The sequence below is a fragment of the Phytophthora ramorum genome (genome assembly GCF_020800215.1).
Source record: "Phytophthora ramorum isolate Pr-102 chromosome Unknown Phyram_PR-102_s0002, whole genome shotgun sequence".
In the NCBI taxonomy this organism is placed as follows: Eukaryota; Oomycota; class Peronosporomycetes; order Peronosporales; family Peronosporaceae; genus Phytophthora; species Phytophthora ramorum.
This window is the reverse complement of record NW_027150648.1, coordinates 1,656,496-1,670,539: the sequence shown is the minus strand read 5'-3', so window position 1 is coordinate 1,670,539 and position 14,044 is coordinate 1,656,496. Positions and strand designations below refer to the sequence as shown.

Sequence of the window (14,044 nt, the reverse complement as noted above, 5' to 3'; positions counted from 1 at the left end):
TCCGCTATGCTCATTTAGTGCACCCATTCCGTTAGCCGGCCCTAATCATAGCCGCAGTCAGCGGTGACAAGGCAAATGTAAGGTACATGAGAACGGTGTGATTCGAGGGACGCGAGAAAGCTGTTGGTGGCATAAACAATAGCTTTGTTTTTTTGTGGTGGGAGCCATGTGACGAGACTTTAACTTCAACCTCGAAGTCAATTTGGGGTGATTAGGTTGCAGGACTAACCAATGAAAATACGTTGATCAAACACTTCAACTTCAATTGATCGCAACAGCGGCGCAGGCAGAAAACCACAATGCTTACAATGTGAACTCGGGTGGCGTGTAATACGCGTCATGTGGTGGAGGGCGAGCTCGCCCGCGCGCAATGTCCTCAATCAGCGCCAGGTACCGATGTGCGTGACGCTCGATAACACCCACAAATGTCTGGACGCTTGGGCGTCGTACCCTAAACTCGTTGTTGAGCTCGCAGTTGTAGCGTTCCAACGGATTGTTGGTTCGGTTGACAATCTGACGGTTGATGCCCCGCACGTTCCACAACTTAGGCGGAAACATCTGCAGCCACGTACGTCGGAAGTATTCCCAAAAGGAATTCCATTTGTAAGTACTGTACTCGAAGCCACGCTCTTCAACGTCTGCTTTTAGTCGCGCAATTACGTAGTTAATTCCTTGAGGGTCGATCTGCTCATGCGGAATGCTTGCAAGCACATGCAGCATGCTCCGACTCATTGCTACCGAAATTTGTCAGTCGAGATGTGAAGCTTGATCATCCGTCGACGAATGGCCTGCTTGAAGTGGAAGAGACAGCCCGTGATCGTGCTGTCCGGGAATTGGTCACCCACTGCGTTGATGAGAGCTTGTTCGAAGTCGCACGAAATAGTTCCGGGGGACATGTTCATGCATGTGGCAACTTGGACGCAGTGCAATACGTGCCAATAGATCCATTCGGTTTTGCACGTGTTCAACACCCACATCACCGGAACGTAGCAGCGCGATCCGCGGTCGTAAACCATCATGATGACGCACTGATAGAACGCTGACGGCACGCAGTAGAACGTTCCATCGACGAACAGTGAAACGTCGGCGTACGTCAGCAAGCGGATCAGGACTGGATGACCCCATCCAACCACACGTTCAGCACGAGTCTCTCCCGCGTACGAGTAGTTGAACTGGAAGAAGTTCGATCCATCGCGAGCCTGAGACAGAGGCGGCACTTCAACATGGCCGTGGACTGAACCACCGAAATGAACCCTTCGCGTGCGGTACACACAGCTGATGACGTGGTCGCGCGAAAGCCCTCGCGTCATCTCGTTGATTGTGAACTGCTCTCGAACCTGGTCCCATATTTGTGACGGCGGTGCGACCACTTGCTGCAAGGCTAGCACATCAGTTTCGTCTGTAATGGGTCTGCTTAGACCCACTACTTAAGCTTACACGTGTGCGCACGTGTATGAGGAAGCGTAGGAGTATTTAGCTTAAGTTCAGTATACTTGTATCCGCAAGTATACTTAAACTAAGACAAAGGAACCGAACGATAGCTTTGGTGCCAAATGAGAACTGTATTGATTGTAAATGGGGTTTCCTCCTAAAACTGATATTTCTAATGAGAGGTTCTGCCATTGGATGGCTGGCAGAACCCCTATCTATTGAATGACTCTCATTGGTAGAAAGATGTTACTTTCTACCAGTCATATGCCTTTTGCTGTGAATGTGGACCACCCTGTGGAGTGGTCAACCTGAATGTATCCATTAGTGCATGTTGCACTAAGGTAGGAGGTGAACCGACTGTGTAGCCCCGCTACATCGTCAACCATCTGCTGGGTCACGTCTTGAGGTGGGGTCTGCGCGATGCTAGAGGCGATTCTCCGCTGCACGAGTCGTCCGACGAACCGAATGTCGAGGACTCGTCCATCTGTCATGACGTCAATCTTTGCCTTGCACCCGCGGCGGTAATAGCTGCATTGGTAGGTGGTCTTTTTGTTGGAGCCGTGGCACTTCGTTAGCTGAAAGCCCTTCCAGTGTATCGTCGCCTTGAAGGGAGTGATAGCCTCAGCATCACTCATTGCTGATGCCCGCAAAATGAGGAATGGTGGTGAGAACACGCGACGGTTGTCGCTGGGTCAGCAGCAGCAGTAATTCGAGCAACGATGCAGCTTTTTGAGGTCGCGAAGTAGCTCACGCTACAGCTGGGATTTAGCCGCACCGTGGATAAAATAACAGATTAGCTACTTGATTTTAATGAGAAACGGAAGCACTAACAACGTGTGAAATGCTAGTAATTAGGGGTGCCACGGCGCATGTTTAGTTTACGGATCGGGATTTTGATCCGGGGTATCCGGTCATATATTGGTAATTTACTGAGAAAAACCTTGTTCCAAAAGTTAGACCGGATCTGCAGGGGACCCGAAAAATAATCTACCGCGCGGGTTGCTTGATTTGAAAATGGTGGCTACAGCTAAGCTTACCAGAACGACGTGGTGCACGTACTGGTTGACTGGTGTTGAGATCCGAGTATGAAGAACTGGTGTTGTGTAGCGATAATAGTTAAAGGAAATCTGAGAAGGTTCATTTCAACACATATTTGTGGTATTTTTGCATGCATGTTTCAGGAGCACTTAGCTAATAACGCGTTGGCGGAGTTGGATAGTTCGTTAACATTGTAGGACTGCCAAAAAAAAAACTCTGCGGTGTGCACTACTGGTATCCATATACCTACCCAACCGGAGCAGCCCAGGATCTCCTTCAGCTCGAAATTGCAATTCTTCAGAACAACACTGAGTAGTGCTCGTTATACCAAGAGTGCTAACGATCAGTGCTCGGACATTACAATAAAGTAATGCCCTACCAAACTTGCATACCAATTGGAAATACATGTAGGGTAGGCAAATCAATATTAAATAATGGTTCAATAGCTATTGTATTGTACTCCATGCGTCTAGTTTTCGTCGGCAACAGCCGCGTCGACACTCATAAGGGTGTTAGCATCCTAGAAGTTACGATTGGCGCGCACGAACGCGATCATCTCGAAGTTGACCGGGAGGAGCGACGATTGCTGTGGCGTCATGACGAGCTTGCACTGCAACACAAGTCTCTCGCAGAGGTTGCTCGTCGGCAGCATAGCTGCCACGATGGGGCTGTAGCGTGGCGACAGCTGCGGCGTGGCTGCGTCCGAGCGCAATAACGCCGTCGCAAAGTCCTCTGCGGCATTGCGCGATCGCGTGCTCACACCGGAGCCACTCGTCGCTGGGGTGGGCACCGCAGCCGCCTCCAACTCGAAGGGCTCCAACGCTTCCACCTCCTCCGGTGTCAGCTCTTCTCAGCGTGCTCCTGCCACCTAATCGAAGCAGCACTTAGAAAATTATCTATGAGCAACATAACGTATAAATGCAGCATAAGAACACAAACCTTCACAACCGCGCTCTCAAACGCCGGGGAATGCACGATGTGGGCATCAGGGAGCAAGTACTCCTCAGTCACGGGATAGATCTCGGTCATCTTGTCGAACAGGACACGGACGGCGCTCATTGGGATCGTATCCTCCTGGAGCTTCTTGCAGATGCTGTTAAACGTCTTCAGGTTCTCTATGAGAGAGATGGCACAACGATGAGCAGCTGGCTTTGACACGAGGTCATCCACTGCATCCACGTGCTTGATCGCGTCACGAATGCGCACGTAGCGCTCCAGCATCAACGTCAAGCTCCGCCGGGTCTCTTTCGCCCGCAGCGGTGTGACGTCGGTGCTCCGCGCTGTTCTTGGGGGTGCGTAGCGCTGCCACCAACGCGGCCACAGCTCCGATGAGGTCCTAGTGCTCCGCCAAATATCGTTTAGTCGCCAGGTTGAAATGGTGGGAAGCGCAGCCAACCAATGGGATGCCGAACATCGTCGCCGTCAGCTGATTGGTGGCGCAGTTGTCACCAATCAAAAAGCGTAAGTGCGCTGGAGATTGGCCATAAATGGTCAACATGTTCCGAATGAACGCAACGTGAGACGCGGTCGTCTGGTCCGCCTCGTCAAGTGGGGCCACCGCTAATAGCACGCAGTGCAGCTGGTCATCGCGCCAAAACACAATGTACATGGTCACGAAGTGCTCAGCAAAGCACAAACAGCCGTCGTACATGACACCAAATATCGACGGGATGATGGCAGCAATCGCTCGCTCGACGGCCTTGGTTGTCTCGGCCATGTACCGTTTCAACGTCTTCGAGCTCATGGGCTTGAGATGCGACATGGAGCGGGTGAGAGGCTGGTCGACCTCAGACAGAGGCATGTTGCGGTCGACCACCCACTCCATCCAGTGGTAGATGTTGGCGATCTTGTCGTTGACAAAGCCGAAGGAGTGCAGGGTTCCGGCGTGCGAGCTGGCGTGCACGAGGTAGTCGGCCTCGTACTCGGCGTGCTTGTCCTTCAGGTGGCTCATGAGTTTGCCGTAGCCACTGGATGTCGCACCGTACCGCAGTACTTGCACTTGAAGTAGTGGTCGGGGAGAGCGGCGAAGAGCACGCGGCAGATGTCGATGTTCTTGGCCATCGTTTGGGGAGGAGGAGGAGTTGCTGGGAAATGATAGAATGAGCTAATAGCCCGCCCAAGCTGTCACTGTCGTTTGGATAAAATCACTATAGGAGGGAGACTCTACGTAAAAGACTTGGCTTCACTATGTTCTTTACTGAGTACATGTATTGTCAGCGAATAGCATTAATACAGCCCTAGTACAATAATATTAATTGCGGTAGTAAAATACAAAAATTATTTATTATATTATATTTTTTCCGAGCACTGCTACCGATTGCGGCTATCAGAACGGGATGACTCTGTGCTGCCAATTGCGAGAGAAAGAAAGTAGTCTATTGAGCCTTAGTTAATAGCTTCTTGGTATTGTCTGATCCTTTTGGTCAGCGTCTGCTGTTTTTGTTTTTTCGTCCATGGTGCTGGCTGTGGTGGTGGATCGGGAGGCGCTACCTCTATCACGATTTCCGCGAAACAATCCAAAAGCAGCTGCAATCGGAGCCCTTGAACTTTGGACGTTGTTGTGCTGCCAATTGCAGCGGCGATGAATCACATACTTCAAGTGCGTTTAACAGCGCTCGGACAGCGGCGGCGGCGCTGATGCGGGGCCAGTGCAGAGCTGATGGTGCGGGCAATCAGTACTCACGGAACACGGCGGCAGCGAGCATCTCCGGCGCTGATAGTGCGGCCGTCATAGATTTGCTCCATGTCAGTCAGCCTCGTCACACTTTCTGAAGCAAGTGGGAACGAAGAGGCGCGAGCGAGCGAGGCAAGTTGCCGTTGTTGCAGTCGTTGCCGACGCCTTTCAGACCGATGGAGACCAACATGCCGCAGTCGAGCGGTGCCCCGCCGCTATCACGGGAGCCCAGACGGGCTTTCTGAGACAGCCTGTTGCAATCGGAGTCACCTCGAGCAGGAAGAGGTCGGGCAGAAGCGATTAGCGATTAGCTGCAGCGGGCAACTCGCCTGTCGCCAGGCGCGATGACTGCAACGCGCAGCGCATTGTTTCTTTTTGTACTACATATCGAAACCTGGCGACGAGCAGTCATGCGAGCGTCACGAGCTCATCGACTTTCGCCAATCGCTCGCATGTTCCAAAGGGATCCGATCATCGCGTGGCGTGTGTACGTACATACAGCACGCGCATGGCGCACATGAGACCTCGCGGTCTTCTCCGTGCCTTGTTCTTTTGCGTCTCGCGCAACTCAAGGCGTCCTGGCGCTGGTTAGCATTCGGCCGGCGACTACACCAACAGTGCGAGAGAGCGGCTCGGCTTGCGGCTATCGCCCACATCCTGTAGTATGCTTCTTCGCAGGTTGTATGCCGCTCATTTCTCCGTTTGACTTCTATTTGCATGTTGGGGAAAACTTCAGATACATGCTATAACACGGGGTCATGCCGCAGCAAAGGCCTGTCATCACGCGATCGTGTTGCAGTGGTTGCTGTCGCGCCGAGAGCGAGATCCGGCTGCTGCCAACCAGTGCAAGTCTCCAGTGGCGCTGCGGCAACTTTAGTCGCGCTCGCCAGCCATTCCCGAGGCAGTTGACATGCCATCAGCTCATCCAATTCAACAGTAGCATCCTCGTACGTAAGCGCGACTGGTATCCGCTTCGTCCCCCACGTTGCACTGCACGCCAAGTACTGTCGAGCTGCACCAGCGCTGCAAACCCCGTTGCAAGTGCTGCACCTGCTTGGTTGACTAATACCAAGTTCCCTGCTGCACTTGCTGCCGCGCGTGTCCTCGACCCCGACCCACCAGCGTCTCACCTACTACGCACCAGAGCCCAAGCCTCCGGTATGCAGATGGAACACCACTACACTCAAGGACGACCGAGCTGGACGCCTTCGTTGTACTCGACCTCGACCATGGGCGCCGCCTCCGCGTCCAGCACGACGTCCAGCGCCTCGCTGGCGTACGACGCGCTGCGTCCGCCGACCTACTCGGACGCCCAGTCGCACTTCATTCAGGACCAGGACTACCGCTACGCCCCGCGTCCGACGTTCGCGCCACTGCCGCCACCCCCGCGGGACGATCCGCTGGCCCCCGGGGCCAGTCGCCTGCGGTATCCGCCGCCCAGTTTGCCGCGCCCCATGATGTCCCTGTCGCCGCACATCCGACTAGGTGACAAGCTCTCGCCGTCGGCCTTTAGCACCGCTAAGCTCGGCGGCCCCACGACGCCTAAGCGCGCGACCGACGAGGAACGACGAGCGAAGCACCGAGAGGCCCAGCGCCGCTTTGTGAAGCGGAAGAAGGTAAGATCTTGTACTTGCAACGGTATGTGTGTCGCCGTGCTGACCTGGTCGACCGTCTCCGTTATCGCAGATTGAGATGACGCAGCTCAAGCAGCTGGCCGTCGAGCTCGAGAAGCGCCACGATCTACTGCAGGCCGTGAGCGAGCAGGAGGCGCTGGCGCACGAGAACCAGACGCTCATGCAGCAACTCGAGGCGCAGAAGGCGCAGGAGTCCCCCACGAGTTCTAGCCAACCCGAGGTACGTCTCCCACTAAGTTTTGATTGCAAGTATAGGAGCTCACGGTTGCGGTGTCTATGATGTCATGTAGGACAAGCAGGTGGCCAAGCCCGACGAGATGAAGGAGGAAATACGGGAGGAGGACGAACGCCCGGCGCCGGAGATCAAGTGGGAAGCGCGGACATTCGAGTGGTGAACTACCCTCGCATCCTTCAAAATAAAGTTACAGCTTGTACAGCCCCGTAGAGAGCCTGGGCATCCTCTCGCCATAGACAACAAACACCACCACCGATCAGCCAGGGAGGTCCTTCGAAGTATTGTACGCCTTGCGACGACGCTGCGCACGATGGAGGTCTCATTCAGCCAAGAAAGGTCCCTACAAGATGATCTTAGTATAAGTGTTAACGTTAAGAGTGCATTCCTCCAGCGCTCCGCATTCGCAGCCCCCAGGACTCTTCTCGTGGGGCATGTGGCATTACCATGGACACAGCATCAAGTCCGACTTCCACCTGAGCAAATCCCGGCTCCTGTTCCGCTGCCTTACTTCCCTCCACGCGCAGCTTAGGATACCGAAGCGCCTAGCCTACGGGTCCATGGTCTGACGAGAGAACATCTCCTTGGCGATGATCATGCGCTGGATCTGAGACGTGCCCTCGTAGATCTGGTAGATCTTGGCGTCGCGGAAGAGCTTCTCCACGGGGTACTCCGTGTTGAACCCGGCGCCGCCGAAGATCTGAATGGCATCCGTGGCCACCTTGTTGGCGTGGTCACCGGCGAACCGCTTGGCCATGGACGCGTACATGGTGTTCTTGCGTCCGCAGTCGATCTCGTACGCAGCCTTGTACGTCAGCTGGCGGCCCGCCTCAATGCCCGTGGCCATGTCGGCCAGCATGAACTGGATGGCCTGGTGCATGGCAATAGGCACGCCCATGGTCTTCCGCTCCAGTGCGTACTTGCGGGCCTCGTCGAAGGCCCGACGCGCCAGTCCGACGGCGCCGATGGCCACGGGCGGGCGTGTGATGTCGAAGGCCTGCATGGCAATCTTGAAGCCGTAGCCAGGGTCGCCCAGCACGTTCTCCTCGGGCACCACCACGTCCTCAAAGGAGATGCCGCGCGTGTCCGAGCAGCGCTGGCCGATGTTAATCTCCTTGCGGCCGACCGTAATGCCGGGCGTGTCGGCGTCCACGATGAAGCCCGTGAAGGCCGCGCCGGCGTTAGCGCTCGGGTCCGTCTTGGCCAGCACGAAAAACCACTTGGCCACGCCGCCGTTGGTGATCCACATCTTGGACCCGTTGATGACCCACTTGTCGCCCTTCTTGACGGCCGACGTCTTGGACCCGGCCACGTCCGAGCCAGCGCCGGGCTCCGTGACGCAGTAGGCGGCCTGCACGGGCTCGTCCACGAGGCGACCCAGGTACTTTTTGTTCTGCGCGTCCGAGCCGGCCACCAGCAGCGGGGCCGTGGCCAGGCCGTTGGCCTCCATGGCCGTGGCCATGCCCGTGCAACCGTACGCCAGCTCCTCGCCGATGATGCAGCCGTCCAGCGAGCCCAGGCCCAGGCCTCCGAACTTCTCGGGCACGTGCGTGTTGACGAGGCCGAGCTCCCAGGCCTTCTCGAAGATGTCCTGCGGGTACAGCATGCTCTGGTCGTAGTGCTTCTCCTTCGGGATCATCTCCTCGCGCGCGAACTTGCGGGCCAGCTGCTGGAACTCGCGCTGGTCGTCCGACAACTTGAGCGAGAAGGCCGAGAACTGCGAGTCATCGATGTGCTGCGCCACCGCGAAGCCGCGCGCGCTCGCGGGCCGCAGCAGGCGCGAGGCCTGGCGCAGGGACGTGGCCGACAGCATTGTGGAAGAGGAGTCTTACGTGTTGTGCGCGCTAGGCCGCTGGTTCAGAAATGACCGAAAGATCCCGAAACGGCGCCAACGTGAGATTCCAACGTGCCTCGCTAGTTATGAACATCCTGTGATAACGTATTTTATTGTTAAATTAAAATGAAATAAAATGATACGAGAATGGTTTTAAGCGATGTATTTTGTTTGTTAGATACCTGCGATTTATGATGATCATGATAATTGATATCAGGTATTATTAACTTCAACTTGACAGGGTCCGGCGTGCACTTACTTGCCTTCCTGCCTCCATGTGCCTCTACCATCCGTGTCGTGTCAACACGAACGTAGTGGCTATTGTCGTGCAGCTTATCTGCCATCGCTTGTGCCATAAAGACAGCGAGTCGCTGCAACCGCAGCGTGCAGCTTGGACGCGCAGTACACCGAAGTTGTCGTTCCAGTAGCCGTTGAGGGTGTGTGCAGGGTCGAAGTACTGGTCTTGGGGCGCGTACACGCCGTCGCACTGCTGGTAGAGGGCGTCGATGAGCGGCTGGCACTTGGGCGGACACTCGGAGTTCGTCGGGTCACAGGCCAGACACGACCCGTACGTGGACCCGTTCCCTTCAGTAGCAAGTTGCTCGGCTGCAAACCCGCAAGGAGCCCATGACTCGCCATCGGGCGACGGATTGACGAACGAGGACGCATCGGCCTTCTTCATTGAGTTGAGCAGCAGAATCGCGAAGAGGAACCACCCTAAGCAGTGGAGCGGGCCATGGACAGCGATGCTCAGCGCTGTGGGCTCCATGCCAGGTGCTGGTTGATCACTTGTGCGCCTTGGAAAGCATTGTCTTGTCGGAGCATAGTCCACTATTTTTATCTGCAGGTAAAGGAAACAGGGGACAAACTTGGCGGCGCAAATGGAGGTGATGATATCAAAGCAGCATATCCAATTCGTCCATTCATATCTGCTCCTACCTGACCCTGGCACCCCAGCACGACGTCGCGCCGGAGTTGCACGCGTCTTCTGTCTAGTAGCTGCGGCCCCAGAGCACCCAGCACTTGGCCGGCTTGCCGCTGATGAAGCACTTGGTGTCGGCGGTCACGGGGCTCTCCTCGTTCTTTTTGTACGGGATGCACAGCGTCTTGGCGGCGGCGCTGGTGGCCGTGTTCTCGGCCTCGTCCTCCAGACCCATGAGCGTCAGCGACTCCTCGCGGCTCTTGGTCTTGACGATCTCCTCCCACTCGATCTCGTCGCAGAAGGGGGTCAGGGCCATGCAGCCGTCCTGCAGGGCGGGCACGAAGTCCTTCCACTCCGTAATCTCGCGGGTGTGGCTGTCGCGCGTCTTCGTCGCACGCTCCAGCATGTCGGCCTGGATCTGCTCCAACAGGGCCGGGATGCGGGTCGCCAGCTCCGCCTCGGGGATGTCCTCCTTGGCACCGTTGTCACGGCGCACCACGCGCACCTGCTTCTTGGCGATATCCTTGGGGCCCACCTCGAACCGGAGCGGCACGCCCTTCAGCTCCCAGTGGTTGTACTTCCAGCCGGGCGTGTACACACGGCGCTTGTCCGCCTCGATACGGACGCCAGCGCCAGCCAGCTTGTCGACGATCTCGTCGGCCTTGGCGAAGATCTCCTCCACCTCGTCCTGGTTCTTGAACGGGATGGGCACCACAATGACCTGGACGGGTGCCACGCGCGGGGGCAGCACCAGACCCTTGTCGTCGCCGTGGACCATGATCATCACACCGAGCGAGCGCGTGGTGAAACCCCACGAGTTCTGCCACGGGATCAGCTTCTTGCCGTCCTCGTACTCGGCCGAGATGCCGAACATCTTGCCGAAGTTCTGGCCCAGCATGTGCGACGTGGCGGCCTGGATGCCACGGCCCGTCGAGGGGATGAAGCCCTCGATCGTCGTGGTGTAATCGGCGCCAGCGAATTTCTCCTTCTCGGTCTTGACACCCTTGACCATGGGCACGGCCAGCAGCTCCTCGTAGCAGGCGGCGTAGAAGTTGAGCACGGTGCGCACCTCCTCGTCGGCCTCCTCCTTGGTGGCGTGGGCAGTGTGTCCCTCCTGCCACAGGAACTCACGCGTGCGGATGAAGGGCGTAGGGTTCTTGAACTCCCAGCGCACGACGTTGTTCCACTGGTTGAGCTTCATGGGCAGGTCGCGGTGGCTGCGGATCCAGTTCTTGAAGGCCGGGTACATGATGGTCTCACTGGTCGGGCGGATTGCGATGGGGTCCTTCATGTCGGAGCTGCCGGACTTGGTGACCCACGCCACCTCGGGGGCGAAGCCCTCCAGGTGCTCCTTCTCGCGCTCGAGCTTGTCCTTGGTCACGAACATGGGGAAGTAGCAGTTCTTGACGCCGATGGCCTTGAGGTTGCGGTCCAGGAACTGCTGCACCTTCTCCCAGATCTCGTACGAGTACGGGCGCAGGATGTAGCAGCCCGAGACGTCGTAGTAGTCGATCATGCCCGACTTGGTGATGGCGTCCGTGTACCAGTCGGCGAAGTTGTCCTTCTTGGTGACGGACATGCCCTCGTTGGTCTTCTGCTCCACGACCTTCTTCTTGTCCTCCTTCTTGGCCTTCGGAGCCTTCGGGGCCGCCGCTGGGGCTGGAGCCTCCTCCTGAGCGGCAAAGTCCACAATAATGGGCTCGTGCTTGTAGTGTCTGACAAACTTGAGCAGATCTTCGGCCTTAATGGCGTACGTCTGGTCATTGCGCAGTGGGTGGCAGTTGACGAGCGTCGTGTCCACCAGCGCCTTGTCCAGCACGAGGCGCACCTCGTTCTTGGCGTCGTGCATGACGCAGAGCGGCGAGACGGAGCCTTTGCTCACCTTGAGCGTCCCGTGCAGCACGTCCTCCGAGGCGAAGCGCAGGTTCCACTTCTTGCCGCCCACGCCAGCGCCGTGCAGCCGCGCGCCCAGTTTCTTGGTGTCCACGACGGTCTCGGGCGCCGCCGTCACGAGGAACAGGCCCTCCTTCTTGTCCTTGAACACGAGGTTCTTGGTGGCCAGGCCCGGCAGGTGCCCGATCTCGGCCACCACGTCCTCCGTCGTGGGCAGCTCGCGGTGCTCGTGCTTCTGGAAAGGGATGGCCAGCGCCTCGAGGGCCTGCGCCACCTCCACGTCGGCCACGCTCTTGTCCGGCGTCGACATGATGCTCGCTTGTGCTTTTTGCGATCTCGGAATGAAGCCAACGTGGCTGGTCGCCCCCCAGTCGTCTGTGTCCGGGTTAACGTGTCGCAAACGGTCGAGCGGTTGTAGGGGTGACTGGGGCGAATGAAACGGGACAGAGAGAAGTGCTGGAGAATGTATGACGGGATGAGTGGCACCGTGCGCCAAAAGGCAACTTGCTAGTACACCTCGGAGGTCGTAAAGCTGGGTGGTGATGGATATACGTCGCGTGTCGACACTTTCTTTCGAGGCAGCGGCTAGACTTGGCCACGCTCGACCACGCGTTGATTGGCATTCGCTCTAGTCGTTGCCAAGAAGTATCTTGTATCACCACGGACAGCACCGCCTTTGAGAAGAGCGTGGGGGAGTAAACTTTCGCAAAAGCCCTCGCGCTTGTATTCGCCGCTGCCTTGCTGTCCGCACAAGCAGGCCGCGCTCCAAACGTGCTGGCCGCGGTCATTGGCTCGAAAAGGCAGCAGCTCAAGTCGCAGCATGGGAGCTGCCACAACCACACGGCAGGCACGAAAGTGAACATCCCGGCGGGAGGCCAGCTGGCTGTGCTGGCGGAAAAGGCTACGCGATGGGACTTGCTAACCAACCGGAGAGACCGGGATAGTCAGTCCGGCACACAAGAGCCACGTACGTCTCGCACCACAAGCGAATTCTCCCTTTGAAGATGACAAAGTTCCTGCTTGCAATGACCGCAGTGGTGGCCGCGCTGGCCTGCGCCGTCGACGCGCTGGACCGCGACAAGATGCTGGACGTCGTGGGCACCGTGCACGGCAACCGCCACATCATCGCCACGTACGATGACCTGGAGGAGGACCGCGAGGAGCGCAAGTGCTACGGCGAGTTCACGCGCGACATCGACCCCGTGTGCGGCTCGAACGGCAAGAAGTACACGAACCTGAGCATGTTCAACTACCGCAAGTGCATGATCAAGATCCAGGAGAACACCGAGATCCAGCTCGCAGACATGGAATTCTGCAAGGACGTCGAGATGGAGGACATGGAGCACATCGACGAGTGAAAGCGGCTCTGAAGGGGGGGAGGGACTCGTCCCGCGTGACGTTGGAAGAGGGTGGCCCGATCAGGTTAACGGAGACCTTCGTTCGAAACTCAAGTGGCGCGTCCCCGGTAGACTGAGGCGTAGTGGGCCGCTCGCGCATTAGGTGGCGAAAGACTTAGGCACTCGCCCGTGTACGATTATACAGCAACATGAAATTAGTCTATTTGTTCGGTCTTGGTGGCTTCCAGGACTCCTGGACTAGGAGAGGAGAGAGCGAGAGCAGATCCCGTGAGCTGTTCCTGCCAAGGTAGTAATGACGCGACAAGGCAAGCCATACGTTGAGATCTGCCAGTTGGACGACGAGGCACAACGTGGATAGTGGTGGTGGCTACCATTGCTGGTTAAGTATCTCGCTACAAGGTGATGAGGACGCGTGTTGTGGTCATGATGGCGGCGCTGCTGGTCGTGGGGTGCACGGGTGAAGAGGCGGTGATGCGAGAGAAGAGACTGCGCGTGGTGAGCAAGGTGCACGCGAACGTGGATGTGTTCGTGGGCGGCGAGGAGAAGAGGGCGAAGCGGCACGGCCACTGCGTGGACACAGGCGATGTGAACGAGGACCCCGTGTGTGCATCGAACGGCAGACAGTACCTGAACGAAGACGTCTTCGAGTTCCACCAGTGCCTCATCAAGGCGGAATACGGCGAGGTCATCGAGGTCGTGGACATGGACATCTGCAAAAGCGCGAAGAAGGAGGACGGCGAGCATCCCGACGTCCCGGACATCGACTACATGTCTTAGACCCTTTGCGTTGAACGTTGGTGGACTGGGGACGACGTCTGAAGCGACTTGAGCCGGGCCCGGTGCTGTGTGGGGACTGTGGATGTTGATGAGCGGCAGGGATATCGTTGCGGTGGAGAGTATTGGCGAGTACGTATAGAAATTTGTGTTGGTGGTGGTGCGTCATGTCGGAATAGACCATCGCTCTAGTAGGCGCAGCCAAGTGCGCGCCTCTGTAGGATAATGCAGCGAACCCATAAGAAATGAAACAA

General features: G+C 57.0%; 6 protein-coding genes across 6 annotated transcripts; 3 read left to right on the top strand and 3 right to left on the bottom strand.

Annotated features, from left to right (window-relative positions):
• Positions 1-6,372: 6,372 nt before the first annotated feature.
• On the top strand, positions 6,373-7,172 carry KRP23_1930 (uncharacterized protein; the record flags this gene model as incomplete). Its single annotated transcript, XM_067886599.1, has 3 exons — positions 6,373-6,759; positions 6,830-6,997; positions 7,068-7,172. 3 exons carry the CDS (start codon positions 6,373-6,375, stop codon positions 7,170-7,172), a joined length of 660 nt encoding a protein of 219 aa, XP_067749266.1.
• A 387-nt stretch (positions 7,173-7,559) lies between these two features.
• KRP23_1929 (Medium-chain specific acyl-CoA dehydrogenase, mitochondrial) lies at positions 7,560-8,822 on the bottom strand (the record flags this gene model as incomplete). The annotated part of the gene is made up of 1 exon (XM_067886598.1): positions 7,560-8,822. The coding sequence occupies one exon, from the start codon at positions 8,820-8,822 to the stop codon at positions 7,560-7,562; it is 1,263 nt and encodes a 420-aa protein (XP_067749265.1).
• A 304-nt stretch (positions 8,823-9,126) lies between these two features.
• KRP23_1928 (uncharacterized protein) lies at positions 9,127-9,612 on the bottom strand (the record flags this gene model as incomplete). The annotated part of the gene is made up of 1 exon (XM_067886597.1): positions 9,127-9,612. One exon carries the CDS (start codon positions 9,610-9,612, stop codon positions 9,127-9,129), a length of 486 nt encoding a protein of 161 aa, XP_067749264.1.
• A 223-nt stretch (positions 9,613-9,835) lies between these two features.
• On the bottom strand, positions 9,836-11,968 carry KRP23_1927 (putative proline--tRNA ligase C19C7.06; the record flags this gene model as incomplete). The annotated part of the gene is made up of 1 exon (XM_067886595.1): positions 9,836-11,968. The coding sequence occupies one exon, from the start codon at positions 11,966-11,968 to the stop codon at positions 9,836-9,838; it is 2,133 nt and encodes a 710-aa protein (XP_067749263.1).
• A 694-nt stretch (positions 11,969-12,662) lies between these two features.
• KRP23_1926 (uncharacterized protein) lies at positions 12,663-13,016 on the top strand (the record flags this gene model as incomplete). The annotated part of the gene is made up of 1 exon (XM_067886594.1): positions 12,663-13,016. The coding sequence occupies one exon, from the start codon at positions 12,663-12,665 to the stop codon at positions 13,014-13,016; it is 354 nt and encodes a 117-aa protein (XP_067749262.1).
• A 402-nt stretch (positions 13,017-13,418) lies between these two features.
• Positions 13,419-13,793, top strand: KRP23_1925 (uncharacterized protein; the record flags this gene model as incomplete). The annotated part of the gene is made up of 1 exon (XM_067886593.1): positions 13,419-13,793. The coding sequence occupies one exon, from the start codon at positions 13,419-13,421 to the stop codon at positions 13,791-13,793; it is 375 nt and encodes a 124-aa protein (XP_067749261.1).
• Positions 13,794-14,044: the final 251 nt, after the last annotated feature.